Below are 27,324 nucleotides of genomic sequence, written 5' to 3' on the forward strand. Positions count from 1 at the left end.
CTGCTTATTTGCTATTACTTTTACCATCATATTTGTACATGTCATATTTGCTGATGTTGCTCTATTGTTGTTGTTGTTGTTGTTTGCTGTTGTTGTTTTTGTCTCTCTGTCTAATCCCCCTCTTGTCCCCACAATTTCCCCCTCTGTCTTCTTTTTTTTTCTCTTTCTATCCCCTCCTGCTCCGGCCCGGCTGCACTAAATGATAATATAAATACATTTAATAAAGTCAAATACAAATAAGGCAACAAGAGAAGTATCCTACACTTCTCTTTTGTAAAGTGAATCTGAACAGCCGACATGGGCATCTACATCAACTATATGATTTGCCTGAGAAGCTGGACAGGACACACAAAAAAAAAAAAATAAAAAAATAAAAAAAAAAAAACTTCTAATAAAATGCATAGAAAAAATTATGTAATAATAGTATTCACTCTTAGAAAGGGCTCTCTGGGGCCAAACATACCTGCGATGTGGCCCTCAGTGAAAACAACTTTGACACCTCTGTTGTAAGCCAATATTTGTTTGACATTCTGTTTAAATATTTTAGATAAATTAAAAACTTTTTTACGTGACCCAATTTTTTATATTTTTGAACAGTTTGTCCCAAAACAAGGAATTAATCTGTTCTATAGTCAAGATGTGACCATCGCAACACTTTTTAACATTTTACCTTTAAAAAGTGTGTACTTGGGAGGCGAGTCAATTCACAGTGGCTATGTGCACATGGACACATTTAAACAGATTAAAAGCTTCATGTAAACACGCCATTTGGAATATTCTGACACGTTCGGATTTCATTCAGATCGAGACGGGTGGTTTATGCCAATAGTCATTCAGATTGCTTCTTCCGAAATTCGGGTTGGAATTAATGTCTTTGATATCAGCTATACTTTGTTGGTGGGGGGAGGACTAAATTTAACGTGCTCACTCCTAGCCTAAGACACATACACAGAATGTTGTAACATCAATCAATCAATCAATCAATCAATCAATCAATCAATCAAAGTTTATTTATATAGCCCTTAATCACAAGTGTCTCAAAGGGCTGCACAAGCCACAACGACATCCTCGGCTCAGATCCCACATCAGGGCAAGAAAAAACTCAACCCAATGGATGTCGAGTGGATCTAGTTAATAGTGTGAGAGTCCAGTCCATAGTGGATCTAGTTAATAGTGTGAGAGTCCAGTCCATAGTGGATCTAACATAATAGTGTGAGAGTCCAGTCCATAGTGGATCTAACATAATAGTGTGAGAGTCCAGTCCATAGTGTATCTAGTTAATAGTGTGAGAGTCCAGTCCATAGTGGATCTAACATAATAGTGTGAGAGTCCAGTCCATAGTGGGGCCAGAAAGGGGATCATCTTGAGTGGAGACAAGTCAGCAGCGCAGAGACGTCCCCAACTGATGCACAGATGAGTGGTCCATCCCGGGACCCGACTTTGAACAGCTAGCGCTTCATCTGTGGTCACCTAATAACCTCTCCACGCAGGAGAGGGGGGCAGAGCAGAAAAGAGATGGCAGATCAACTGGTCTAAAAGGGGGGGTCTATTTAAAGACTAGCGTCTCCAAATGAGTTTTAAGATGGGGTTTAAATGCTTCTACTGAGGTAGCAACTCGAACTGTTACACGTTGGGAAGACTTTGTCTCCCGGCTGGCCTGGGAACGCCTCGGGATCCCCCGGCAGGAGCTGGACGAAGTGGCTGGGGAGAAGGAAGTCTGGGCTTCTCTGCTTAGGCTGCTGCCCCCGCGACCCGACTTCGGATAAGCGGAAGAAGATGGATGGATGGCATTGCATCCCTAACTTCAGTTGCCGTAGCCAAGAAGTAGTCTTTGCCACTACGTTAAATGTGCCTCTCTTGGCTTCTGTTGAGTCCAATAAAGTGTTTATACTGTAAGTATTGTTCTCATGACACGCCAGGTGTTTGTTTGTGACGCCCATGTTAAATGGCTAATGCTAATGCCAAGTGCTTAAGCCGGTGCCTGGTCTGCAATCGGACGTGACGTCACCTGCAACAAAGGAATCTCAATATGCTGCCGTTTGAATTCACGTACATTTATACCACCAGCAGAATTCAGACAGTACCTACAAAGGACACAGACACCCACAGCATCTACACAAGCTAAGGGACATCACATGAGATGAAGATTACATTTTTTTGGTTTTTGTGCAACATTTAAGTCATTTTTCTTCTATTGAGTCTGTTTCCAAACAAGAAAATTGAAGTTTTATAGTAATATTTTTTACAGTCGGGAAAAAGTAACGTGGTTTTGTGCTTCCTGGACACGTCAATATGGGAAAGCTAGCACAATCCCATGAGGCTAACTAATAAGTTTGCACCTTACATGCTGCTAATATTGCCAAAAGTATTTGGCCACCCATCCAAATGATCAGAATCAGGTGTCCTAATCACTTGGCCTGGCCACAGGTGTATAAAATCAAACACTTATGCATGGAGACTGTTTCTACAAACATTTGTGAAAGAATGGGCCGCTCTCAGGAGCTAAGTGATTTCCAGCATGGAACTGTCATAGGATGGCACCTGTGCAACAAATCCAGTCGTGAAATGTCCTCGCTCCTAAATATTCCAAAGTCAACTGTTGGCTTTATTATAAGAAAACAGCTCCAACCTTGTGGGAACAGTTTAGAGCGGGCCCCTTCCTCTTCCAACATGACTGTGCACCAGTGCACAAACCAAGGTCCATAAAGACATGGATGACAGAGTCTGGTGTGGATGAACTTGACTGGCCTGACCTGAACCCGATAGAACACTTTTGGGATGAATTAGAACGGAGACTGAGAGCCAGGCCTTCTCAACCAACATTAGTGTGTGACCTCACCAATGCGCTTTTGGAAGAATGGTGGAAAATTCCTATAAACACACTCCGCAACCTTGTGAACAGCCTTCCCAGAAGAGTTGAAGCTGTAATAGCTGCAAAAGGTGGACCGACATCGTATTGAACCCTATGGGTTAGGAATGGGATGGCACTTCAAGTTCATATGTGAGTTGAGGCAGGTGGCCAAATACTTTTGGCAATATAGTGTATAGGGTTACAGTTACATTATACAGGTGTGCTAAACAGTAATGTACTTTTGTGTGCCTTAATCAGACAAATGGTATGCTTTCACCTGCACCGAGCTAACCTTCCGCCATGGTTCCTGTCCCTTCCACCCCCTTCTCCTCCTCCTCTACCCACATGGCTTTTTTCCAAGTGAGGACGCTTTGAGAGAGGCACGCTCGGAGAGAAGAGGCGCAGTCGCACATGGTCCACCGTCTGGAGCGCAACACATCCTGGCCAAGTTTGGGAATCTTTAGTAGATACGATATTCGACTTTGCATTGATCGTTCCTCGGTCCTCCTTCCAACTGTGTTTTGTGACGACATCACCATTGTGAGAGTTGTATCTGGCCGACTGCTTGGTAAGTCCTTTTCATGACTTCTCTTCTTACTTTGCAGCTATTTTACACCTTTTGAGATTTTTACTTTCACCTGTCAACCTCTCCTTTATTCTATTTCCATCTCCACAAGCAAGATGCATAGTTAATAAGGCATCACGCTTGACTTCCCCACTCTCCCTGTTTTATTCAGGGAGGAACGCTGCACGGCTGCATTCATTTTTTTATTTCGTAGTTAAAGTTCCACTTTTTTGGCTGCCGGAGATTCTGCCTGAATCAGCAACGACATGACAGCCGAGAAGAGCGGGCCGGTGATAAACGGTAAACCGGAGGACGGTAAAGAGACGGACGGGTCCAGCTCCAGCCTGGACAAAAAGGAGTACTATGAGAGAGGCCAGTGGAACAACAAGATCGAGTTTGTGCTGTCGGTGGCCGGCGAGATCATCGGGCTCGGCAACGTCTGGAGGTTTCCGTACCTCTGCTATAAGAATGGAGGAGGTAAGGATATTTAGGAACTAGGGCAGGGGTCGGCAACCCAAAATGTTGAAAGAGTCATATTGGACCAAAAATACAAAAACAAAATCTGTCTGGAGCCTCAAAAAATTAAAAGCCTTATTTAAGTGTTATAATGAAGACAACACATGATGTAAGTGTCTATATTAGTTATATTAGCCTACTATCAAAATGACTTTAAAAGTCTTATATAAGTGTTATAATGAAGGCAACACATGATGTAAGTGTCTATATTAGTTATATTAGCCTACTATCAAAATTACTTTAAAAGTCTTATATAAGTCTTATAATGAAGGCAACACATGATGTAAGTGTCTATATTAGCTATATTAGCCTACTATCAAAGGCTGACGCAAATCTTCGTTGACATAAATGTATTTTAATTTTCATTCTACACGTTTTTGCAACATTGGAAAACATTATTAAAACGGAGGCTTCTCACAGGATGAGATAACTTTTGGAAATTACTGGCTCCGAATGGCCAAAGGTATAGATGTGTGTGTCCAAGTTTAAGGAAACGGCCGCCCTGTCTTCTTCTAATGGATTTATTACAATCTTTGCAAGCTGGGTAACGTTTGCTGTGGTCTGGAACAACATGGCACACATAGAACTATCAGAAATGCAGCCAATAGTACATACAGATAATGTGTCATGAGACATGCAAATATAAATTAAATACGCAGAGGACATAAGTAAAGGAAATTGAATATACCTACAAACGAGGCATAATGATGCAATATGTCCATACAGCTAGCCTAAATAGCATGTCAGCATTGATTAGCTTGCAGTCATGGATTGACCAAATATGCCTGATTAGCACTCCAGCCAAATCAATAAAATCAACGAAGCTCACCTTTGTGCATTCACGCCCAGTATAAAACGTTTGGTGGACAAAATGAGACAAAGAAGGAGTGGCATAAAACACGTCTTTCTGTGGCAGCATCGGAGAAAGTTGTACATGTAAACAAACTACGATGAGTTCAAGGATCGCTGAAATTAATACGACAAAACGGTGCTCGCCAAATACTCATCAGTGAAGCATGTATAAAATAAACAGTGGGATTTTTAATAAATTAGGAAGGTTTGTGTCATGTTTGTTCTCCTACAGAAAATATATTAAAAAAATATATATATTTTTTTCTTCATCTTTTTCCATTTTCACACATCTCTGAAAGAGGTCCAGGGAGCCACTAGGGCGGCGCTAAAGAACTCGGGAGTTTCAGTGTGTGGATTTCACGCAGACTGTACATTTTTCTCGACAGCAAACTGAAACTGAATCAACAGCACCTTTACTGGTTACTACTAAGTAGTGCACTCTATGTTGCCTCATTTGCTTAGAGACCCTCCAGCAGGCACAGGACATTGATACAACATTGATTATACATACATGTTTTTAAAACTGACTTCTAAGCAACGTTGCAAAATAGTTGTAATTGTTAATTGAGACAACGTTGATGTCTAAAGTTGGACCAAATTTCAATGGTCAAATCAACGTAACAACCTGACATAGAATAAATGACGTCAAAAAGGATGTTGTTTCAACGTTGATTTTGTGTTTTAGAATATTGGTTGGAAAATGACCAAAATTCAATGGTCACATCAACGTCATAACCCAACATTGCCAAAAAGCATGTTGATGCAACGTTAGGTTTGAGTTGCCCAACGTCAGGACCTAATTCAACAAGTTCTCAACAGTTTTTCAATGTTTTGAGCCTGATTTGCCAATTAACCAACTATCAATCACAGACAATACTTATTGATCAATTTATCAAACATTATATGTCGCAACATTCAAGAATTAAGTTGATTTTTCGTAAAGACTCAATGTGGAGGCAACCATCTGACTCGAACGGTATGTCTAACGTTGGACCACATTTCAATGGTCAAATCATCGTAACGACCTGACATTGAATAAGTGACGTCAAAAATGATGTTGTTTCAACGTTGACTTTGTGTTTTAGAATATTGGTTGGAAAATGACCAAAATTCAATGGTCAAATCAACGTCAGAACCCAACATTGCCAAAAAGCATGTTGATGCAACGTTAGGTTTGAGTTGCCCAACGTCAGGACCTAATTCAAGAAGTTCTTAACAGTTATACAATGTCTTGTACCTGCTGGGCCAATGAACCAAATATCAATCTCAGACAGTACTTATTGATCAATTTATCAAACATTATATGTCGCAACATTCAAGAATTAAGTTGATTTATTGTAAAGACTCAAGGTGGAGGCAACCGTCTGTCTCGGACGGTATAACTAAACCTTGAGATAGGGGTGTTCTGAGAGAGCAAAGCACATAACAAGAGACAACATAATAGTACTTAGAGCAGTGGTTCTTAACCTTGGTGGAGGTACCGAACCCCACCAGTTTCATATGCGCATTCACCGAACCCTTCTTTAGTGAAAAATAAAATTTAGTTTTTTTTCAAATTCAAGACAAAGTTATATGTTTTTGGTAACACTTTAGTATGGGGAACATATTCTAAGTAACAAAGACTTAATTTAGAGTTATTTGGTTAGGGTTAGGGCCAGGGTTAGAGGGTTAGGGTTATAATGAGGCTATGCAGAATAAGGCATTAATAAGTACTTAATAATGACTAATTAAGAGCAAATATGTTACTAGTTTGCATGTTAATAAGCAACTAATTAATGGTGAATATGTTCCCCATACTAAAGTGTTACCATGTTTTTATACTGGTGCACAAAATGAACCGTGCATGAATATCAACTTGTTCAAAGAACAAAACCAACACAGTGCATAAACTCACAAAACAAATTACACACCTGCAAATCAGTCTGACTTCTGCTGTTGCCGTATCCTTAATACGCCGATAGGGAGAAGTTTTTATTTACACGATGAGTCGGGTGTGTCTTGACCTCCGCCGAACCCCTGAGCCCGACTCACCGAACCCCTAGGGTTCGATCGAACCCAGGTTAAGAACCACTGACTTAGAGTAATACAACTTTGTGTTTGGTATTGTAGCTCCACATGCTACTGGAATGTCATCTTATAGACCCAATTTGATTACCCTGTGTAGTTAAATATTAAACTCGAGGTTACTTTTATCTATCTTTTCCAGGGCCCAAGCCATGTTCCCAAACAGTAAATGTGTCAAATAGGCAGTGATTGTAGTACAGTTTGGTATTAATGGTGTATGACGATGTGCTTGTTTGGGTGGAACCCTCTGTGTTCCTGCTTTGGTACCCTTTACATTTAGCTTTTGCAGCACACCTGTATCTTTTTTAAACACACCTGTATCTTTTTGGTTGAAAAAAGTAGGACAACTGTTTTTCCATTTTGGACAAGGATTCCCGAGTGGCAACATTGGGCAATACATCTTTGTGGTTTCTTTGCTCAGAATCACTAAAGATGCTTTTTCTCGTCAAGGTGCTTTCTTTGTTCCGTACGTCATCTTCTTTGTGTGCTGCGGGATCCCCGTCTTTTTCCTGGAGACCGCCCTCGGCCAGTTCACCAGCGAGGGAGGCATCACCTGCTGGAGGAAAGTATGCCCCCTGTTTGAAGGTAAGAAGATTCTCAGACAATTTCAATGTGACTCATGTGATAATTACCGTATTTTCCGGACTATAAGGCGCACTTAAAATCCTTTCCCCCCCCTCAAAACACGACAGTGCGCCTTATAGCCCGGTGCGCCTAATGTACGGAATAATTCTGATTTTGCTGACCGACCTCGAAGCAATTTTATTTGGTCACATTTGGCTTCAAGTGTGACCAGTAGATAGAAGTCAAACATAAGAGATACGTGTAGACTGCACTATGATGGCAATATGACTCAAATAAACAACACCGACATTTTATATGTTCCATTGAAAATATAGAGCATTACATGCGACGCTGAAAAATCGATCAACATTTTTTAGTATGACTTTGGTAAGCTATGAAGCCGCACCGCTTGATGGATTGTCGGCGCATTAAACATACGAGTATTATTATGGTGTGTGTATAAGGTAAGACATATTATCTGGCATTTTGTTTCGCAATATTATGCAAAATCAACTTTTCTTACCTTCTGGTATCTGCTGATCTGTATTTGGGATCTGCATCAATCCTGAAAAATTGCGTGCATCCGCTTTTGTAGTCCGTGCCGACTCCGTAGTCGAAGAGCTTCTTCTCTTTCTCTATCTTCTTGCTATGGGACATTCATCCTCCGCTGTTGCCATTTCTAATATAAAGTAGCGTAAAGTTCTTACTTATATCTGTCAGTAAACTTGCCATGAAAGCGCTAAAACATACCGGTATAGTGAGTTTACATTATTCACCCAAGTAACTTTAGTTATTAGAGAGTTCCGGTCGGACGTTTTTTCACGGGACGCATTTCCGCCTTGTTGTTTCCGGATGAGGAGATGCTGCTCCGTTATTGATTGAAGTAAAGTCTGAATGTCATTAAAACAGTTAGCTCCATCTTTTGACACTTCTTCCACTCCCCTCCTTGCACGCTACACCGCTACAACAAAGATGACGGGGAGAAGACGCTGTCGAAGGTGAGCCACGTAAATAAGACCGCCCAAAAAACGGCGCATCCGGAAGCGACTGTCAGAAAGCGGCTTGAAGATGATCTGTAAAACATTATCCATGCAACATTTTGAACAAAGAACCACCATTACATGTTATGTAGACTACAAGGAAGTGTTTTCAATTTGGGGAAAAAATAAAAAAGGACTCCTTTAATGCGCCTTATAATCCGGTGCGCCTTATATAGGAAAAAAGATCGAAAATAGACCATTCATCGGCTGTGCGCCTTATAATCCGATTCTCCCTATGGTCCGGAAAATACAGTATGTTGCCTGTTTGCATTTTCAGGCATCGGCTATGCGACCCAGGTGATCGAAGCTCATCTAAACGTCTACTATGTAGTCATCCTCGCCTGGGCCATCTTCTACCTCTTTAACTGCTTCACCACGGAGCTGCCGTGGGCTAGCTGTGGCCACTACTGGAATACTGGTGAGACAGAGGAGGTTCTTTGCGTACGTTTATATGACTAAACCATTGACGTGAACATGCATTTACAGACAACTGTGTTGACTTCTATGGAGAGAATGCCACCAACATTACCAATCCCAATGCAACGTCTCCTGTTATTGAATTCTGGGAGTGAGTACTTTTTTTCTTTTTTCTTTATTAGGCTCCCTGGATATGAAATGTGAATGCAAGATTTTTCATCCTATGACAGCCTCTTTTTTTGTTAGCTGTGCAAAGCCTTTACTTCCGATTCCAAGCTTAACAGCTTTAGGAATGGGCACCAAATTCGCAAATGTATTGGCATCGACCAAATCCTAACGGTCCTAAGACCGTAAAATCTTACTTCGCCATGTTACATTGCCTGGGTTGTGCGTGACGTCACGTACAGTTAGGTAAAACTCGTTATAGCGCCTGCGGTAGTTGTCGTCTTTGTAATAGTTGCTAGCGGCAACAATAAAAGGTAATAATGATAACCACAGTAAAACGCTTGATAGTTAATATAACGTTTTAAATCAAAACGATTGAAAGACTGTGATTGACAACTGCACATTGACTACCTCCCTAGATTAAATGCTAACATAAAAAGAGACATTAACGTCTTTCCCATAAAAATGTTCAAATGTATCAGGAATTCGTTAAAACACTGGAGGCAGCTCAAACATATTTTAATGCAATGATTATGTCTCGTTTTTATTATTGTATAACATGTTGGTCCCAGGCAAGCAAAATGACACTGAGGCCATTGGAAGCTTTGCACAAAAAAATCGCTCAAAATCCTTGACCGAAAACCACAACACCACTATCGCTGTTTAGTTCTCCAAAAATATATATTGTTACAGTTTGCTAACATTCGAAGATTAGTATCAATACGAATGGCCCATCGAATCCTAAATAACACTGCACCAGCGCCACTTAAGCACTTTGTCCAATTTACATCTGCTGCGACAACTAGAAACACACGAGCCTCCACCAGGGGGCAGTGTAGGGTACCCAGATGTAAAACCTCTTTTGCACAATCAGCCTTTTCATATAAAGCAATAAAGTGATGGAACAATCTCACAACAAACTTGAAATGTCTAACAGATTACCGTATTTTTCGCACTATGAGTCGCAGTTTTTTTCATAGTTTGGCCGGGGGTGCAACTTATACTCAGGAGCGATATGTGTGAAATTATTAACACATTACCGTAAAATATCAAATAATATTATTTAGCTCATTCACGTAAGAGACTAGACGTATAAGATTTCATGGGATTTAGCGATTAGGAGTGACAGATTGTTTGGTAAATGTATAGCATGTTCCATATGTTATAGTTATTTAAATGACTCTTACCATAATATGTTACGTTAACATACCAGGCACATTCTCAGTTGGTTACCGTATTTTTCGGAGTATAAGTCGCACCGGAGTATAAGTCGCACCTGCCGAAAATGCATAATAAAGAAGGAAAAAACATATATAAGTCGCACTGGAGTATAAGTCGCATTTTTGGGGGAAATTTATTTGATAAAACCCAACACCAAGAATAGACATTTGAAAGGCAATTTAAAATAAATAAAGAATAGTGAACAACAGGCTGAATAAATGTACGTTATATGACGCATAAATAACCAACTGAGAACATGCCTGGTATGTTAACGTAACATATTATGGTAAGAGTCATTCAAATAACTATAACATATAGAACATGCTATACATTTACCAAACAATCTGTCACTCCTAATCGCTAAATCCCATGTAATGTGTTAATAATTTCACACGAGTCGCTCCTGAGTGTAAGTCGCACCCCCGGCCAAACTATGAAAAAAACTGCGACTTATAGTCCGAAAAATACGGTATTTATTCGTCATATAACGTACATTTATTCAGCCTGTTGTTCACTATTCTTTATTTATTTTAAATTGCCTTTCAAATGTCTATTCTTGGTGTTGGGTTTTATCAAATAAGTTTCCCCCAAAAATGTGACTTATACTCCAGTGCGACTTATATATGGTTTTTCTTTCTTTATTATGCATTTTCGGCAGGTGCGACTTATACTCCGGTGCGACTTATACTCCGAAAAATACGGTATTCTTCATTCACAATTGAAGTTAAAAAGTGGCTTTGGAGGAATCAAAGCTGCTCGCACGGTCACTGAGGTGGGCACTATGTTTGACATGTCAACTTAATGTGTATTATATTTATGCATGAGAACATTTTGTTGTAAGCTGTGAGGTGTGTCTGTTAAAATCATGGTTGTTTTTACAAATGATGACAGATGTGAACAAGAGCATGTATTGTCTATGTGTTATGATGTAAAGTAGGGGTGGTTGTAATGTATAAGTATGTGTTAATGAAAGGGCATTTTCTGACTTTTCTTAATTTGATTACATGATATAGTATAATTTTATTGTTATAATTGTATTGCATGTTTTTTGTATCTCTTTAATTTAGGTAGACAGGGACTACAGATGGAAATGAGCTATTTAGCTATAATCTGGTCCAGAACATATCTATCTGTCTTTGAGCTTTATGTTTATGTGCATTGTCCCTTCAAATAAAGACTAGACTAAACTAAACTATTGAGGAAACAACATACCTCAATGAAAATGTATATAAACACATTGCTGTCTGAGCAACTTAGCTATTCAGTTGTGCACATTGAATAAGTCGTGCTGTCATGGCACAGTATGATCGGTCGGAGAAATACTAGACGGAGGTGGTTCAAGGACCGCTGAAAAGAGTAGGACAATCAAATAGTAAAACCCCGCATAAATAACAAATAACGGTTTTTGCAACGTTTCATTATAAATAATACATAAACCCTTAAGAGCAAAAGTGCAAACCGATATTTAAAACAATAAAAGTTTAGCCAATAAAACTGATAAAATACTAAGACTATAACACTATCTGTGAAGCAAAGGAACACAAAACATACAAAAGGTTTACAAAAGTGTGTCTATATTAATTTTAGTTATTTAAAACAAAATCTAAGGATTGTATAAGTACTTTTTATTTTTTCAAAGTATTTTTATTGTCAGTTTTCCTAATAGTTGAAACAACAGACAAACATATACACATATAATAATAACATAAATGAATACATAAATACAATATGACAATACAAATAATGAATAAAGAAGGTTTTTTTACACAGATTATAACGTGTAAAAACAAAATACATACAAAGAGGCTGATGTAAAGGGGAAAATATAAACATCCCACCAGTCTTTATCCCAGTGAGAGCAGACATTGTACAGTAAGTGATTGTTTTATTATGTTTGTATATCGTGTTTAGCACTTAGCAATACTGCTACTTTCTCGATCGGTTTTGCACACAGATTCTGAAACTTGTAGATCATCCTCTTTATCTTCCGGCTCATTTGAATGTCCACTTTCTTCAATCACATCAATTATGCCAATACAGATACTTCTTAGGGGGGTTGACTACAGTTTCAGGTATTCCAAGATAGGTCTCCACACAAATTTCTGTAAGTTACCAAATATCTCATATCTCAGTTTTACAAAGTGGAGGACTCCCACTAGCTCCCTCAACCAGGCTTCAAACTTAGGTGGTGGGTCAGATTTCCACACTCTCAAAATGCATCTCCTTGCTCTGACCAAGATTGTATGCAACTTAACCTTTGAATAGTGTAACCTGTGTATAACTTGTATAAGTACTTTTTAAGCACATTCAACCATATTGTGATTTTAATAACGGTGCTAATATTGGTCACAATTTTCATATCATTAGATCCCAAACTCTAACATTTGGCTATCATGCCAGCAGCAATTTTCACTGCCAAAAAAACAATTGACTCAGAAATAATAACAAAACAAGATATAACAACTGGACCGAAGTTATCATAATCAGCTCATTTTTAAATGTTCCAATAAAAAATTTGATTTTTCATTAAAAATAATTTGCATTTTTAACACACACACAAAAGTATTGAGTACTGGTATCGATTCCCAGGCACTGGGAATTTACTGTATCAGTTCAAATGGGAAAGGTACACACAAAAAAAGGCTGGGTTATTTTGATAACCCAATTTATGAGTTGCGAGTGTTGGGTTAAATTTTGGAGTTATTTTTATGAAAAGCAATCCTTTTTTTGGGTTGTAAGGGTATTATTTTAACTCAATTTCTGGATTTTCAAATCTATGAATCATTTTTGGGTTGTTTTTAAATTAGTACCACAAAAAAGGTACTTTTTTCTTGAAAATAATCTTATTAAGGATTAATCTCATTAACATAATTTACAATCACACATCTTAATTACTTGAAAATATTTGAGCATACTGTATAGAACTACTATGACCATACACGGCAATTCTTGTAAAAGAAAATTCACTCATATCTCGCTTTTGAGTATATTTTAATGGAATAAAAATAATTTTGATCGGTAGTTGGGAAGGAGTAGGACAAACCATCAGTAACATTTATAATTTTTAATCAACTATTGGGTCAAGGAGCGCTAAATTGCGCAACCCAAAAATTGGGTTTGGAATAACCCAACATTGTAGTGAGCATAACTCAGCTTTTGTGTTAAATAAATTCAACCCAATAGTTGGGTTATGAATCAACTAACATTGAGTTAGCATAACTCAGCTGTTGAGTTGAATAATTCAACCCAATAGTTTGGTTGGGAATAACCCAACATTAAGTTATCATAACTCAACTTTTTGGTTAAATAATTCAACGCAAAAGTCAGGTTGAAAAAATCAACCGAAAATGTTGAGTTAAAATAACTCAAATAAGGGGTTCGTCCAGCAATTGGGTTAAAATTGGGTTATTTTTTAACCCAACATTTTTTACTGTGTACACACTAAAAAAATTGGTTATTTTTTAACCCAACATTTTTTAGTGTGTACACACTTTAAAATGTTGGGTTCATTTTTAGTATGTACAAACTAAAACATGTTGGGTTAAAAAATTAACCCAATTTTAACCCAACTGCTGGTTCAGAAAACCCCTTATTTGAGTTATTTTAACTCAACATTTTGGGTTAATTTTTTCAACCCAACTTTTGCGTTGAATTATTTAACCAAAAAGTTGAGTTACTCATTGAAAAACATCCCAAAAAGTGGTTCATAGTTTTGAAAACCCAGAAATTGAGTTAAAATAATACCCTGATAACCCAAAAAAGGGATTGCTCTTCATGAAAAATAACTCAAAAATGTAACCCAACACTCGCAACTCATAAATTGGGTTATCAAAATAACCCAGCATTTTTTAGTGTGTACCCATCATACCCATGATATTGTTGAAAATCAGAGACACTTCACGCTCAGTCAGTCCCACTGACCCCCTCAACCACCCAACTCATAATAATTAGTCAGCTCTTTTCAATGTTGTCAGCAGAGTCCGCTCGGCCAGCCATCTCCCAGCTGGAGCCATGAGTGTGGCAGAAGATCAACTTTTGTCAGCAGGCGGTGCTGACCACACTTCCACTCTGGCTGCCATTTGCGGTGCTTACACCAAGAGGCCACATTTGACTCTAGCTAGTCAATGTACATTCTGGATCATTTTTATCCAAATGAACGACGTGAGAAGGATTCACCATGGCAGACTTGGTAACAAACAACAAAGATGACTAATTTTGGACAAATGAGGATTCACAACCTTATCTTTTTGAAGCTGAATATACTGAGGATGAACTGCTGCTTCTAGAAGCCAGCACGAAAAGAGGGTGAAACGTTGGAGCAGATGGAAGCCGAGAGAGTGAGGTTGGCGTAACTCGAAGCTGTAAATTTGAAGCTTGAAGCCAAGCTATTTCAACGAAAATGGAGTGCTTACACAAATAAACCAGAAATTACATACCCGGCCAGCTGGACCAAACGCACAACTGTGGGCTTATACTTTACAGATACTGTAATATGATTATTCATGTTATGGGCAAAAATGTCAACCCTTGTAGCCTTTGCCAGTGCAATCCTTCTAAAACCAAATGCTTGTAGTCATGAAACCATTGAAACATTATCAGCGCGAGGAAAGCATCTAGTGAAAAAAGTTAACCAGAAAAAAATCTTGTTTACACATTTGAATGTTTAATATACTCCAAGTAATTGGCTTAAATAGCGTCTTTTGTGTCGTCCTCGGCAGTTTCGGGTCTTAAATGGCTGTTAAAGTGTACCAACTTGTCAGAATACATCTTCAGGTAGGATGATGTAGAATAAAACTTACATGGAGCAAGGAAGCGAGGAAGCAGTAGACCACTCGATAAGACTTTTACAATGCAGCGAGTAACACACCTGGCCTGCCAGAGCATAAGAAGATGGAGCATGAGCATTGCAGTGTACTATAATACTTTAATCTGAAGACCTTAGTGTGGAACTGCACTTTTTTTAAAATTTTGCCTATCGTTCACAATCATTATGACAGGCATTACGACAAATCATATTATCGGTATCAACCAAAAATTCTTGTAATAAACATGTACAAAGTTATCTTAAAAATAACTGGGGCAATTGGGCAAAAAAACCTAAATCACTCCCATGTTTGGCCATGACTTTTTATTTTTGTATTATTATTTTAAAAAATCTGTCCTTTCTAATCCATTTTCGACCTCTTGTTAATCTCGGTGTCTCCTAGTCGCTCAGGCAAATCATATTGTCTAAAAATGCATTTTCCCAACGATAACGTGACACCATCGCGCTTGCGCCACAGTGTCAGTCAATTAGTGCGCGAGGAAAATATATATATATATATATATAAAATTATACACAACATCTCAGCGTTATTTGCTATATAGAGTGGTGCTTTCCATCATTTTCAGCAGACTGCATTGCAAAGTGATTAACCCTTTTCTACTGTGATTCATTAAAAAAATGTCAACAACAAAATGTTATGTACAATCTAAATCAGGGGTCCCCAAAACCCGGCCCGCGGGAAGTCCCAAGCTAAAAAAAAAATATATATATAGAAATATATATAATTTTTAAAATAATATTTATTTAAATATGTCCTTTCTAATCCATTTTCTATCGCTTGTTACTCTCGGTGTCTCCTCATATTGTCTAAAATGCATTTTCCCATCGATAACATGACATCATCGCGTATATATATATAAACTGTATATTATAATATATTACTATATATATATATATATATATATATATATATATATATATATATATATATATATATATATATATATATATTATATACATACAGCCCGGCCCCCGGCCAAATTGTTTTAACCCATTGCGGCCCCCCGAGTCAAAAAGTTTGGGGTCCTCTGGTCTAATGTCTCAGCATTGCTTGAACGGCTAGTCATCACTCCTTTCTTTGCCCTTGCAGACGGCGAGTGTTGAAGATATCGGATGGTATCGAACACATGGGTGGGATGCGCTGGGAGCTGGCAATGTGTTTGGCCCTGGCCTGGTTTATCTGCTACTTCTGCATCTGGAAAGGACCTAAGTCGACCGGCAAGGTGAGACAGAATCTTCTTTCCACAAACCTTCCTTTGAACGGTTTACACCGGGGTAGTCAAAAGTATCGATACTTACATACCAGGTCCATACCGTTGCGCAAAAAATGAATTGATTGATTTGGCGCTTCTTGCGCATAAATAAATACTAATGGAAGTGTGTCAGTGCAGCATAACTGTAAGTATGGCATAACTACAATTCACAATACCCCCCATACACGCCTAGTATGCCAGAGAATAAGACGTTGCAGAAATGATCTATTTGTTTCTATATTTAGCGAGTAGAGGTACTTTTGTACATAATAAAAGTGAAAGAGAGGTGTATATTGCACCATACATGTAAGCAGTAATCAAATAGAAGCCATCATGAAAGTATTCGCTGTGCGAGTGAGAGCAGGGATCCGCCACCACAAGCCCAGGAATTGTGTAGCCAACCAAGTAAACACAGCTTAGTGACACTCTACTCCTCTGTTGTTAGGCAACACTTACAACGCCCCTGCTTATTTATTTCACCAGGAAGGCTAAGTGTTGCCTGGAGGCCATTTGCTGGACAGTTTTTGTTTTTTTATATACCGTATTTTTCGGACTATAAGTCGCGTTTAAAATCCTTTCATTTTCTCAAAAATCGACAGTACGCCTTATAACTCTGTGCACCTAATGTACGGAATATTTTGGTTGTGCTTACCGACCTCGAAGCTATTTTATTTGGTACATGGTGAAATGATAAGTGTGACGAGTAGATGGCAGTCACACATAAGAGAGACGTGTAGACTGCAATATGATGGTAGTCACACATAAGAGATACGTGTAGACTGCAATATGACTCAAGTAAACAACACCAACAATTTATATGTTCCATTGAAAATATAGAACATTACACACGGCGTATAAAAATCTATCAAAATGTTTTAGTACGACTTTGGTAAGCTATGAAGCCGCACCGCTTGAAGGATTGTACTGTGCTTCGACATTTTGTTTCGGAACATTATGCAAAAGCAACTTTTCTTACCTTCTGGTACCTGCTGATCTGTATTTGGGATCTGCATAAGTCCTGAAAATGTACGCGCGTCCGTCTTTGTAGTCCGTGGTGACTCGGTAGTCGATAAACTTCTTGTTTCTCTCTATCTTCTTGTTATGGTACATTCATCCTCCGCTGTTGCCATTTCTAATCTAAAGTAATATAAAGTTCTTACTTATATCTGTCAATAAACTCGCCATGAAAGCGCTAAAAACATACCGGTGTAGTGAGTTTACATTATTCACCCAAGGAACTTTAGTTATTAGAGAGTTTCGGTTGGACGGTTTTTCACAGGACTCATTTCCGGCGTTGTTGTTGCACTAGTGAGCCACGGATGAGGAAATGCTGCTCCGTTATTGATTGAAGTAAAGTCAGAATGTCATTAACAGTTAGCTCCATTTTCTGACACTTCTTCCACTCCCGTCCTTGCACGCTACACCGCTACAACAAAGATGACGGAGAAAAGACGCTGTCGAAGGTGAGCCACGTAAATAAGACCGCCCACAAAACGGCACATCCGGAAGCGACTGTCAGAAAGCGGCTTGAAGATGATCTGTAAAACAATCTATGCAACATTTTGACCAAAGAACCACTATTACATGTTATGTAGGGTAGTGTTTTTCAACCTTTTTTGAGCCAAGGCACATTTTTTGCGTTGAAAAAATCCGGAGGCACACTAAAAGCATAAATCATTAAAAAACGGAACTCAGTTGACAGTAAAAAGTCGTTGTCGCAATTGTTGGATATGACTTTAAACCATAACCAACCATGCATCAATATAGCTCTTGTCTCAAAGTAGGTGTACTGTCACCACCTGTCACATCACCCCCTGACTTATTTGGAATGTTTTTGCCATTTTCCTGTGTGTAGTGTTTTAGTTCTTGTCTTGCACTCCTATTTTGGTGGCTGTTCCTCTTTTTTTGGTATTTTCCTGTAGCAGTTTCATGTCTTCCTTTTTAGCGATATTTCCCGCATCTACTTTGTTTTAGCAAACAAGAATATTTCAGTTGTTTTTTATCCTTCTTTGTAGGGACATTGTTGATTGTCATGTCATGTTCGGATGTACATTGTGGATGCCGTCTTTGCTCAACAGTAAGTCTTTGCTGTCGTCTAGCATTCTGTTTTTGTTTACTTTATAGCGAGTTCAGTTTTAGTTTCGTTCTGCATAGCCTTCTCTAAGCTCCAAGGCCTTTTCTTAGGGGCACCCACCTTTTTTATTTTTGGTTTAAGCATTGGATACCTTTTTACCTGCACACTGCCTCCCGCTGTTTCCGACATCTACAAAGCAATTAGCTACCGGCTGCCACCTACTGATATGGAAGAGTATTACACGGTTACTCAGCCGAGCTCTAGACAGCACCGACACTCAACAACAACACATCATTTGCAGACTATAATTACTGGTTTGCAAAAAATATCTAGGTGAAACTAGATAATCTCCCACGGCACACCAGACTGTATCTCACGGCACACTACCACGGCACAGTGGTTGAAAAACACTGATGTAGACCACAAGGAAGTGTTTTACATTTAGAAAAAAAAATATGACTCCTATAATGCACCCAATAATCCGGTGCACCTTTTGTATGAAAACAGACCTGATTAGACCCGCTCATCGGCAGTGCGCCTTATAATCCGGTGCGCCCTATGGTCCGAAGAATACGGTAGGTCGCATGGTAGGAATAAAATAAACAAAATAATTAGACAATTTGTAAACAATGTTAAGAGGAAATGCTAAAATGTTGACACTACTAATAAATACAAACATAAATATTTGTCTTTAGATATATGTTTAAGCAGTTGTATAAGCCTATTTAATTACAAATGACACGATGACGTCACACTACCACCATTTTGAGACAATATTAAGAACGATATACAATATTTTTTGTTGTGACTCCAAACCACTGCTGTTCTTTTTAGAATGCAAAATAGTCAACTATTGTTATTTATGGCCAAATGTTATTGTTATGACATACTGTGAGGTTACAGAACACAACTGTTCTTTTACTTGCCTCTTTAAGCTCAATTCTGTGCAAAAATATGTGTAAGCACAGTGATCTTAAATACTTGACATTTTGAAACAATTAACAATAAAGTAGTTAATTTAAAAGTACATTTTTATGATTGTGTCGAGTATCAAGAATGGTGGAAATTCTAAGGCTACTGACCTTCTGGTATCGTGGCGACCTTAGTTTGCTGCTGATTAGGGTTGTACTGTATACTGGTATTAGTATAGTACCGCGATACTAATTAATCCTATTCGGTACTATACCGCCTCTAAAAAGTAGTAGTAGTACAAGCAGACACAGTGTGTATACCGGTATTAGTATAGTACCGCGATACTAATTAATCCTATTCGGTACTATACCGCCTTTAAAAAGTAGTAGTAGTACAAGCAGACACGGTGTGCAGACAGAAAAGGGAGAACGGACGCATTTTGGCTTAAAAACTAAGGATAAAGGTGAAGTTATAACACTGAAACGCCCTCAGGAGGAGCTGCTTTAAGACATGGCTAGCTGGCTAGCTAGCTAGCGGCTAAAGTCGGCAGTGTTTTAGCTACTTCTAAATCACTAATCCTCGCCTCCATGGCGACAAATAAAGTCAGTTTCTTACAGTAGCATTATCACTGGAGGATGAAAAATAGCTAAACATGCTTCACTACACACCGTAGCTCACCGGCGTCTAAATATAAACAAACGCCGTTGGTGGATCTATACCGAACATCCACTGTAATGATACCAAGTACAGGAGCGTATCTAGTCGAAACTACTATGATTATGTCGATATTTTTTGGCATGACAACATCTTCTTTTTTTAAAAACATATATTATGTTTATGAACTCAGGAAAAATGTCCCTAGACACATTACGACTTTGAATATGACCAATGTATGATCCTGTCACCACTTGGTATCGGATTGATACCCAAATTTGTGGTATCATCCACAACTGATGTAAAGTATCCAAACAACAGAAGAATAAGTGATTATTACATTTTAACAGAAGTGTAGATAGGACATGTTAAAAGACAAAGTAAGCAGATATTAACAGGAAATGAACAAGTAGATTAATAATTCATTTTCTACCACTTGTCCTTAATAATGTTGACAAAATAATAGAATGGAAAATGCCACAATATGTTACTGCATACGTCCGCAGACAAAATTAGAAGCCTTTGTTTTCTTACTCACTAATAAAAGACAAGCTGTCTTGTATGTTCACTATTTTATTTAAGGACAAACTTGCAATAAGAAACATATGTTTGATGTAATCAAATTTTTTTTGTTAAAATAAAGCCAATAATGCCATTTTTTGTGGTCCCCTTTATTTAGAAAAGTACCGAAAAGTATCGAAATAATTTTGGTACCGGTACTAAAATATTACAGTACTGCTGATTCACCATTTCGATGTAATTAGCAAACATTTCTGCGACTCAAAGTTGCAGAATACGTTGGGAGATGGAGGGAGAATGAGGAAAAGAGATGCAGGAATGGCAAGAAAGAGGCATGGGCAGGGGAGGGGAAACACAACAAGGCGGTAATGCTGATTCCCCTCTGAAGTGTCTTTTGTCCGTCAGTGAAGTGAAGAGGGGAGAAAGCTCCTTCATGGCCGAGCTTTAGCAGCCGGTCCAAGATTGATTTCTGCATTCACCGGAGGGGAAAAGGGGGAGCGTTCATGAGGAGCATGCAGAATATATCCTCTCCCTCCGTCTCTTTCTCTCCCTCGCTTTTTTTTAACGGGCCCATTCAGCTTCAACACTGCTAAGCTGTTTGCTTTGCCAGCCTTTTTTCTCACATTTAAGCTCTCCTGCTCGATTTACGGGCGAGTTTGACCAGTAAATTTGCGCTGGTTTAAATGTTTGGTGAGGTGGAGGCGGCGTTGCGGTGCATCAAAAGTTCACGTGGCGAGGGGAAATTTTGCCCTTTTTGTCGCCTCCGAGAATGGACAGAAAGTGACAGGAGAGGTTGAGGATGATTTGTCAATTAGGAATTTAATTAGTGGGTTGTGTGGCAGGTTTCCTCAAACTTTCGCCATCAGACATGTTGGGATTTAGTAAGTCTTTAGAATGGGAAAACATTACTTTTCTTCTTTATGGGTGCTACATTGTATTAAAAAATAAAAATAAAAAGATAATAAATAATAAAAAAATAATAAAAACTACAACAGCCAAATAGCTAAAACTAGTTTGCATATATCTAAAAAAAAAAAAAGGCTTTTTTAAAAAGAAGGGTTTTTAAGCCTTTTTTAAAAGCATCCACAGTCTGTGGTGCCCTCAGGTGGTCAGGGAGAGCGTTCCACAGACTGGGAGCGGCGGAGCAGAAAGCCCGGTCTACCATTGTTCGTAGCTTTGTCCTCGGAGGTTAGCCTGTCCGGAGTGTAGGTGTCGTGTGGATGATTTGGGGGTGAGTACTTCTTTGAGGTAGAGGTGGGGCATTTCTATGGAGGCACTGGTGGGTTAGTAGGGAGACTTTGAATTAAATCCTGAGTGGAACAGGAAGCCAGTGAAGGGATTTGAGAGTTGGTGTGATATGGTCATATTTCCGCACTCTCATCAGGATCCTAGCAGCACTATTCTGTATGTATTGCAGCTTCTGGATATTCTTGCTGGGGATCCCGACAAGAAGTGCGTTGCAGTAGTCTAGCCTGTAATTATAGTCTGCAAATGATGTGTCCGTTGTTGAGTGTCGGTGCTGTCTAGAGCTCTGCAGAGTAACCGTGTAATACTCTTCCATATCAGTAGGTGGCAGCCGGTAGCTAATTGCTTTGTAGATGTCGGAAACAGCGGGAGGCAGCGTGCAGGTAAAAAGGTATCCAATGCTTAAACCAAAAATAAACAAAAGGTGAGTGCCCGTAAGAAAAGGCATTGAAGCTTAGGGAAGGCTATGCAGAAACTAAAACCGAACTGGCTACAAAGTAAACAAAAACAGAATGCTGGACGACAGCAAAGTCTTACTGTGGAGCAAAGACGGCATTGGATTGGTTCCCTGGCTTCGAGACTCTCCCGAAGGACAGTGCAGCAAAGACACAACAAACTCCCTTCTTGTCTCTCATGAACACACACCTGTTGTTGTTGACTTTGGACTAGCGACTGTACGAACATCAAGGCCTCGGAACAGAGACACACTGCAGGCTTACACACAAACATGCATGCACAATAATATACGCCACACCCATACATACCACCCCCCCAATCCAACGCCCTCGACGCAAATCCCATAGGGGTGATGAAAGGATGGTCAGCGCCTGAGAGCTGCGCCCCACCACCATGACCCCGCACTCCCTTCCCTCTGTTGCTAGATATCTCGAGATGTATGTTGTAATATGTATATGTGCTTTGCTATGGAGGTTTTTTCCTACTCTAGACTGGGCCCCCTTAGGAGCCCATTCTAGATTGTATTTTTTTACTCATCCTTCCTCAGCGTTTTACCTTTTTCACCATCTTTTTACGGGGCGCCTTGTGGCGACCGATCAGCGTTCCTGTTCTGTAACCCTGTACACTGTTTGTTTGTCTAATCTGAACGGGTTTGTGCTGAAAACACTTGTACTTGTGCAATGACAATAAAGACCTACCCTATCCCATCCTATCCATCCACAAAGTACATCCGAACATGACATGACAATCAACAATGTCCCCACAAAGAAGGATAAAAACAACTGAAATATTCTTGATTGCTAAAACAAAGTAGATGCGGGAAATATTGCTAAAAAGTAAGACATGAAACTGCTACAGGAAAATACCAAAAAAAGAGAAAAAGCCACCAAAATAGGAGCGCAAGACAAGAACTAAAACACTACACACAGGAAAACAGCATAAAACTCCAAATAAGTCATGGCGTGATGTGACAGGTGGTGACATTACACCGACTTTGAGACAAGAGCTATAGTGATGCATGCTTGGTTATGCTTTAAAGTCATATCCAACAATTGCGACAACGACTTTTTACTGTCAACTGAGTTTCGTTTTTTAATGATTTCCGCTGGTGGTGTGCCTCCGGATTTTTTCAACGCAAAAAATGTGCCTTGGCTCAAAAAAGGTTGAAAAACACTGGTGTAGGGTGTTAGACCATTGTGAATGAAGTTGTGTATTTGTCTGGTTGTTGTGCGCCTCTTTGGAGCACATTTTTCCCACACTGCCAGCATCACTCCTGTGGGCTCCTCCTGTTTTAAGAGGCCGAGCCAGAAGAGACCTCTCTTTTCTTCTCAGTCTCCTGGCCCGGTTCTGCTCTGTTCCGTTCTGCCCTCATTTGTCGACCGTTGACTGGATTCCAGCGAGCCAAAGTGAAAATACACAGTCGCGATCAAAAGTTTACATACACTTGTAAAGAACATAATGTCATGGCTGTCTTGAGTTTTCAATAATTTCTACAAGTCTTGTGATAGAGTGATTGGAGCACATACTTGTTGGTCACAAAAAACATTCATGAAGTTTGGTTCTTTTATGATTTTATTATGGGTCTACTGAAAATGTGAGCAAATGTGCTGGGTCAAAAGTATACATACAGCAATGTTAATATTTGGTTACATGTCCCTTGGCAAGTTTCACTGCAATAAGGCACTTTTGGTAGCCATCCACAAGCTTCTGCTTGAATTTTTGACCACTCCTCTTGACAAAATTGGTGCAGTTCAGCTAAATGTGTTGGTTTTCTGACATGGACTTGTTTCTTCAGCATTGTCCACCCGTTTAAGTCAGGAGTTTGGGAAGGCCATTCTAAAACTTTAATTCTATCCTGATTTAGCCATTCCTTTACCACTTTTGACATGTGTTTGGGGTCATTGTCCTGTTGGAACTCCCAACTGCGCCCAAGACACAACCTCCGGACTGATGATTTTAGGTTGTCCTGAAGAATTTGGAGGTAATCCTCCTTTTTCATTGTCCCAGTTACTCTCTGTAAAGTACCAGTTCCATTGGCAGCAAAACAGGCACAGAGCATAATACTACCACCACCATGCTTGACGGTGGGAATGGTGTTCCTGGGATTAAAGGCCTCACCTTTTCTCCTCCAAACATATTTCTGGGTATTGTGGCCAAACCGCTCAATTTTTTATTTTATTTGACACACATGGACAAAGGTAAGACCTTCTGGAAGAAAGTTCTGTGGTCACAAATTGAGCTGTTTGGACAGAATCAGAATCATGTAACCAAATATTAACATTGCTGTATGTATACTTTTGACCCAGCAGATTTGGTCACATTGTCAGTAGACCCATAATAAATTCATAAAAGAACCAAACTTCATGAATGTTTTTTGTGACCAACAAGTATGTGCTCCAATCACTCTATCACAAACAAATAAGAGTTGTAGAAAGTATTGGAAACTCAAGACAGCCATGACATTATGTTCTTTACAAGTGTATGTAAACTTTTGATCGCAACTGTATGTTGCTCGCCACCGCCATTAGAATTGAAATCGTGATTCTCACGTTGTACGATTCAGTATCGATTCTCATTTTTCATATATAAGGCGCACAGGATTATAGGGCGCATTAAAGAAGTCATGTTATTTTATTTTATGTGAAACTCTTCCTTGTGGTCTACATTACATGTAATGGTGGTTCTTTGGTCAAAATGTAGATTATATTTTACAGATCATCTTCAAGTCGCTTTCTGACAGTTGCTTCCGGATGCGCCGTTTTGTGGGCGGTCTTATTTACGTGGATCACCTTCGGCAGCGTCTTCTCCCCGTCATCTTTGTTGTAGCGGTGTAGCGTGCAAGAAGTGTCAAAAGATGGAGCTAACTGTTTTAATGACATTCAGACTTTACCTAAATCAATAACGGAGCAGCATCTCCTCATCCGGAAACAACCACACAGAAAATGTGTCTCGTAAAAAACCGTCCAACCGGAACTCTCTAATAACTAAAGTTCCTTGGGTGAATAATTAGACTCACTACACCGGTATGTTTTAGCGCTTTCATGGCGAGTTTACTGACAGATATAATTGGTAAATGGTAAATGGGTTATACTTGTATAGGGATTTTCTACCTTCAAGGTAATTAATGACTTTACACTACTTTATAATAGAAATGGCAACATTGGAGGATGAATGTCCCATAACAAGAAGACAGAGAAAAAGCTTATCGACTACGTGGTGGGCACAGACTACAAAGGCGGATGCGTGCAATTTTTCAGGATTTATGCAGATCCCAAATTCAGATCAGCAGGTACCAGAAGGTAAGAAAAGTTGCTTTTGAATAATATTGCAAAACAAAACGCCAGATAATGTCATACCTTATACAAACACCGTAATAATACTTGTATGTTTAATGTGCAGACAAGCCATCAAGCGGTGCGGCTTCATAGCTTACCAAAGTCGGACTAAAACATTTTCATAGATTTTTGAATGCCGCGTGTAATGTTCTATATTTTCAGTGGAACATACAAATCGTTGGTGTTGTTTACTTGAGTCATATTGCCATCTTAGTGCAGTCTACATGTATCTCTTCTGTTTGACTGCCATCTACTGGTCACACTTATCGTTACACTATGTACCAAATAAAATTGCTTCGAGGTCGGTTAGCAAAACCAGAATTAATCCGTACATGAGGCGCACCGGTTATAAGGCGCACTGTCGAGTTTTGGGGAAAAAAAGGATTCTAGGTCCGGAAAAAAACGGTAATACTTTAATCAGAACACCTTTGGCGAGGCATGTTTTAAAGCATTGCTTGCAGTGTGGCACTTCTGTGTTCAAAGCGTCACCTTAACAATAGTTTTGAAGCCCAAATACCTTCATATTGCGCTTCACACACCATTTTTAATAAGCAGTAGAACTGCCTTTATCAGCCATTTTTCCTCTCTTCGCTGATTCTCTTTGTGCGCTCTGCTGAGTGTGTGCGCGCTGACACACTCAACATGCTCCTCCGCTCTGTAGGCTCACCACCGCATGGCAGCATGCGGATGAAAAGCAGTACCGGTATTTTTAAAGGCCGTATAGTACCGTTTTGAAGTCATTAGTACCGCGGTATTTTATTAGTACCGGCATACTGTACAACCCTAATATGTATGTGTGTGTGTGTGTGTGTGTATATATATATATATATATATATATATATATATATATATATGTATATATATATATATATATATATACACAAACATTAGATTATATATATACATCTGTATATATAAATACACACACACCTTCTCATTTCAATGCATTTTCTTTATTTGCATGACTATTTATTTATCCATCCATCCATTTTCTACCGCTTATTCCCTTTTGGGGTCGCGGGGGGCGCTGGAGCCTATCTCAGCTACAATCGGGCGGAAGGCGGTATACACCCTGGACAAGTCGCCACCTCATCGCAGGGCCAACACAGATAGACAGACAACATTCACACTCACATCCACACACTAGGGCCAATTTTAGTGTTGCCAATCAACCTATCCCCAGGTGCATGTCTTTGGAGGTGGGAGGAAGCCGGAGTACCCGGAGGGAACCCACGCAGTCACGGGGAGAACATGCAAACTCCACACAAAAAGATCCCGAGCCCGGGATTGAACCCAAGACTACTCAGGACCTTCGTATTGTGAGGCAGATGCACTAACCCCTCTGCCACCGTGAAGATTTATTTATTTATTGTAGATTGTCACTGAAGGCATCAAAACTATGACACCTGTGTAGTGAAAGCCATTTCAGGTGACTACCTCTTGAAGCTCATCGAGAGAATGCCAAGAGTGTGCAAAGCAGTAATCAGAGCAAAGGGTGGCTATTTTGAAGAAACTTGAATACAAAACATGTTTTCACCTTTTTTTGTGAAGTACATCATTCCACATGTGTTCATTCATAGTTTTGATGCCTTCAGTGACAATCTACAATGTAAATAGTCATGAAAATACAGAAAACTCATCGAATGAGAAGGTGTGTCCAAACTTTTGGCCTGTACTGTGTATATATATATATATATATATATATGTATATATATATATATATATATATATATATATATATATATATGTATATATATATATATATATATATATATATATGTATATATATATATATA

The 27,324-nt window shown here is 39.2% G+C and overlaps 1 protein-coding gene across 2 annotated transcripts in view; it reads left to right on the top strand.

Moving 5' to 3' along the window:
- The window catches only part of slc6a11b (solute carrier family 6 member 11b), a 107,472-nt gene that overhangs the window by 19,986 nt on the left and 60,162 nt on the right, over positions 1-27,324 (top strand). Inside the window, exons 1-6 of one of the 2 annotated variants that reach the window (XM_061938497.2) lie at positions 3,213-3,419; positions 3,589-3,893; positions 7,299-7,433; positions 8,730-8,870; positions 8,939-9,020; positions 16,171-16,303. In XM_061938497.2, coding sequence (XP_061794481.1) covers positions 3,683-3,893; positions 7,299-7,433; positions 8,730-8,870; positions 8,939-9,020; positions 16,171-16,303 — 702 coding nt within the window. In that variant the 5' untranslated portion in view covers positions 3,213-3,419; positions 3,589-3,682. Of the gene's footprint in view, positions 1-3,212; positions 3,420-3,588; positions 3,894-7,298; positions 7,434-8,729; positions 8,871-8,938; positions 9,025-16,170; positions 16,304-27,324 lie in introns of those variants that run through there. The other variant, XM_061938506.2, reaches the window with a different exon arrangement.

The sequence above is a fragment of the Nerophis lumbriciformis genome, linkage group LG03, assembly GCF_033978685.3.
Source record: "Nerophis lumbriciformis linkage group LG03, RoL_Nlum_v2.1, whole genome shotgun sequence".
In the NCBI taxonomy this organism is placed as follows: domain Eukaryota; kingdom Metazoa; phylum Chordata; class Actinopteri; order Syngnathiformes; family Syngnathidae; genus Nerophis; species Nerophis lumbriciformis.